At 45.7% G+C, this 4,015-nt stretch overlaps 1 protein-coding gene across 1 annotated transcript in view; it reads left to right on the plus strand.

Moving 5' to 3' along the window:
• Positions 1-4,015, plus strand: part of SNTG2 (syntrophin, gamma 2) — a 74,437-nt gene that overhangs the window by 50,879 nt on the left and 19,543 nt on the right. The window contains exon 11 of the mRNA XM_010848438.1: positions 3,612-3,728. Coding sequence (XP_010846740.1) covers positions 3,612-3,728 — 117 coding nt within the window. The remainder of the gene's footprint in view (positions 1-3,611; positions 3,729-4,015) is intronic.

Genomic DNA, 4,015 nt, shown 5'->3' on the forward strand with positions numbered 1-4,015 from the left:
TGAAAAGACCCTGATGCTGGGAGGGATTGAGGGCAGGAGGAGAAGGGGACGCCAGAGGATGAGATGGCTAGATGGCATCACCGACTCGATGCACATGAGTTTGGGTAAACTCTGGGAGTTGTGATGGACAGGGAGGCTTGGCGTGCTGCAATCCATGCGGTCGTGAGGAGTTGGACACGACTGAGCGACTGAACTGAACTGAATGGGTAATCTAATGTTTTGTTTTGTTTTTTTAACCTTAATATTTCTATATAACTTTGACTTTACTCAGGGGGTGGATTCGATTATCTAGAAAGAAACATTAGAGAAGAGCCTCACTGTGCGGGGCTGTGAGAGAGCTCAGCCTGCCCTGATACGCCAAGTTTTTAGTACAGGATTGTTTCACATTTCTCCAAAAGCTAAACATTTTGTATGCATGAAAGGAGTTTAGATTTATGATGTTGGACCCTATTTTAAAAAGGAAAGATTTTTTTTTGCATTTTTAGCAATTAATCATTGATTTTGGAAGTTAGTAAAAATAATATTTGAATAAGCATGAAAAAATAAAGGCATTTGACGACCACTGAAATTGACACACGAAAACAAAGGAAACCAGACCTGGAAGGATAGTAAGAAAGCACAGAGTGCAGATTTTCAGGCTTTATGTCTGGCAAATAAAATGACTAACTTGTCATCCGACCTAAAAGTAATAGTAAGACGACAGGAGTAAATTTAGAATTGTCCCAGGAAATCCAGGACAAATGGTCACCCTGCCAAAATAGCAAGAATCTATTTTACAAAATAAATTTCTTCTGAAAAACCTCACTTAAAGTGGACACCTTAATGAGCAAAACCAAAAGAAGCCTAAATAACTCAAGGTATTCGAGCTTCTTCAGTGAAAAGGAAGAGACTAGTTGTGTAGTTATTATGTGATGGGTGCTTAACTAGTTATTTCGACTCAGTCAAGTGAAAAAACAAAGAAAAAGGAATTTTCTATAAAAATGAAATCAGGAAAGATAAAGAAAAATATGCTCCTTTATTTTAATGGTTATAGTCCCTTAATATAATCAGATAGGTATTCATAAAATTATATTTTTATTTATTGGAATACGTAATAAATCATTAGAAAGTTCATAATACAAAAGATAAAATTAGCTTTTCTTAAAATTATTTATGCACTGCATATACCTAAAGAAGAGTCATAGAGCACCCAGTGCTCCCAGTAATAGCTGAGTGATAACTTATTTCTTTGCTAATTAATCCAGGCAGAATTAAATTACATATGGAATTGCATTAACTTCACATCCAATTTACAGATGTGTCAGGTTATTAACAGTCTGTGCATCACCGTCTTTGCTGGAAGACGAGCTCCTGGTTTGCTCCTCGACACGCGCCCAGCACTGTATCAACCAAACAAGGGAGGAAAAGCAGCAACTTGAATGACTGCCACAGCCTGGGGGGTCACACCCGCCGGCCTGGACCCGGCCGACCACAGCTGGTGCCCGCGTCTCCAGAGAGACAGGGCGGCTCTCGGGGAATCAGAGGGGACTCTGTCTCCAACACGCTGTCCTCGCGAGAAGAGCGCTTGGCGCTGCTCTGCTGGAAACAGTCCCGGCTTCTCCAGATCAGCCTGGAAGTTACACATTCAGCTTCCTGCTCACCCTGGTCCATCTGTAAAGGGAATCTATCCACATATCATCTGTCTGTCTATCCACCTATCTATCCATGCTTAGCTATCTGTCACCTATCTATGGATCTATTCGTCTGTCTGGGTATCTGTCGTCCATCTATCCATCCATCCATCCACATCTGTCTTATTGGTCTACCTATTAACACATTTTCACGTCTGGGTATTCAACTCTGTCTTAAGCTAAGTTCCCCCGTATTAGGCTCCAGTGTATATATCATCCACCTCTTGTGGGACCTACATCACCATCTCTGAGTATTTCATGAAAAGAAAGATGATTGTTGGAGACTTGGCAGCATTTGAATATATGATTGAAAAGTAAAGAAAAAAACAACAGAGTTTTTCCTCCCTACAGGCAGAAGAATTACTTATATATATGTAGGTACCTTACGTATATTTAGGTCCCTTTTACATGTAGGCCCCTTACGTGTGTGTAGGCCCCTTACGTGTGTGTAGGCCCCTTACGTGTGTGTAGGCCCCTTACGTGTGTGTAGGCCCCTTATGTACATATGGCCCCTTATGTACATATAGGCCCCTTACATATGTGTAGGCCCCTTACATGTGTGTAGGCCCCTTACATATGTGTAGGCCCCTTACATGTGTGTAGGCCCCTTACGTGTGTGTAGGTCACTTACGTGTGTAGGCCCCTTACATATATGTACACGAATTACTTCGTCTCCTCTGCCCCTTTGAGATCCGAGCTGAAGCTTGGTCTGCTAGGGGTCCTCAGCAGAGGAAATGTTGTCTGCAGTCTTAGGGACCCTCACTCCATGCTGCTAGAGACCCGCCAAGGGCTGTTTTCTTTCTGTGACTTGGTTTTCCTTCTGAATGGTGTTCATTTTTTGGTCCTACCGGCCTTTACTAAATTAGTAGTTTGAAAAGAATCTGGGTAAGATTCCTGGTGACAGACACAGTACCAAAGCTGATTTTTGAGCTTGCTAGTGACTTAAAGATTTGCAATAGTTGGAGAAGGGGGTGACAGAGGATATGATGGTTAGATCGCATCACCGACTCAATGGATATGAGTTTGAGCAAACTTCAGGAGATGGTGAAGGACAGGGAGGCCTGGTGTGCTACAATCTGTGGGGTCACAGAGTCGGACACGACCGAGGCGACTTAGCACGCGCACATACAGCGATAGGTGAAGAGTCACTCACACCTCCTTTCAAGAAACTTTAAGGAACAAGCCCTCCTTGCCAGTCGTGGGTGTGGAGCAGATACAGGTAAAGACGTGGGCCTCGTCCTCGGAGGGCGAGTGATCTAAGGCAGACGCAGAGGGAAGTAGGATAAGACACGCAGGGAAGACACCCTGAGTCTTGCCTTAGCTTACTGTTAAATCCATGCACTCAATTCTTAGGTTGCATGACTGTCTCCATTAACTCGTTTAATCATATTCTGAATTGTGACAGTTCGCATTGTGTCACTAGAATCTAATATTGTCGTGTTATGTTCAGTGTTGAAAGTCAAGCTACAAAGAAACAGTAATTTCTCCCAGGAGTCTTAATGAAATGTTTACTACAGAAATGAAAAATATACTAGCTGCTTTTGCAACCTCAGAGACAGATTAGAAATACTAATCTCTAATAGAATGTGATTAAATAACTTGGTTTTAAATATATGTGGAAGGCAGAACTCTGATATAGCTGAGACATCCAACACTGGCCGAAACTAAGTAACTCAGAAGCTTGTGTTCAGGGCCTGGCCCAGTGCAGCGGAATCTCGTGTTCGAGCCTGGCCCAGTGCATCAGAACCTCATGTTCAGGGCCTGGCCCAGTGCAGCTGTCTGGACCCGGGTGTCTCACATTTGTGCCGTGTGCCCGGATTGGAGGGTGGTTGTGGCTGGGTCGGACTGTGGGGTGGGCGGCCTGCTGTCTGCCCTCGCCACCCGGCGGCCCTGTGCTCTGAATGGGGCCTGGCAGTTCATTCTGAAAGTTTTGCTCCGCAGGTCATCCACATGGGCTGGGTCAGTGAGAGACTGGGAGGTGCCGGCTCGTCTCAGACCTTCAGACCCAGGTTCCTGGCGCTGAGGGGCTCATCCCTCTATGTCTTCATCTCTCCGCCGGTAAGTGGGCCCTCGGGGCTGGGAGGGACGCTGAGGAGGCCGTCACTGAAGAAGCGCCAGGCCCAGCATTTGGAAGTGGTCAGGAGGGTGGGTGGCGGGCCTGCCTCCAGCCCCACGTCCGCTGGTGGAAAGGACTCTGCTGTGGACCCCGGGCCCTTCTCACTCTAAACTCATTAATCAGCCGTCCAGTTTTCTTTTCAAGCAGCCAGTGAGATATGAGAGTGCTTTCCTGCTGAAGATCCCAGCCGGCTTGGACGTGGGGGTGCAGAGGCGTGGGGGTCTCAGAC

This window comes from Bison bison, unplaced genomic scaffold (genome assembly GCF_000754665.1).
Source record: "Bison bison bison isolate TAMUID 2011002044 unplaced genomic scaffold, Bison_UMD1.0 scf7180017864266, whole genome shotgun sequence".
Taxonomy (NCBI): domain Eukaryota; kingdom Metazoa; phylum Chordata; class Mammalia; order Artiodactyla; family Bovidae; genus Bison; species Bison bison.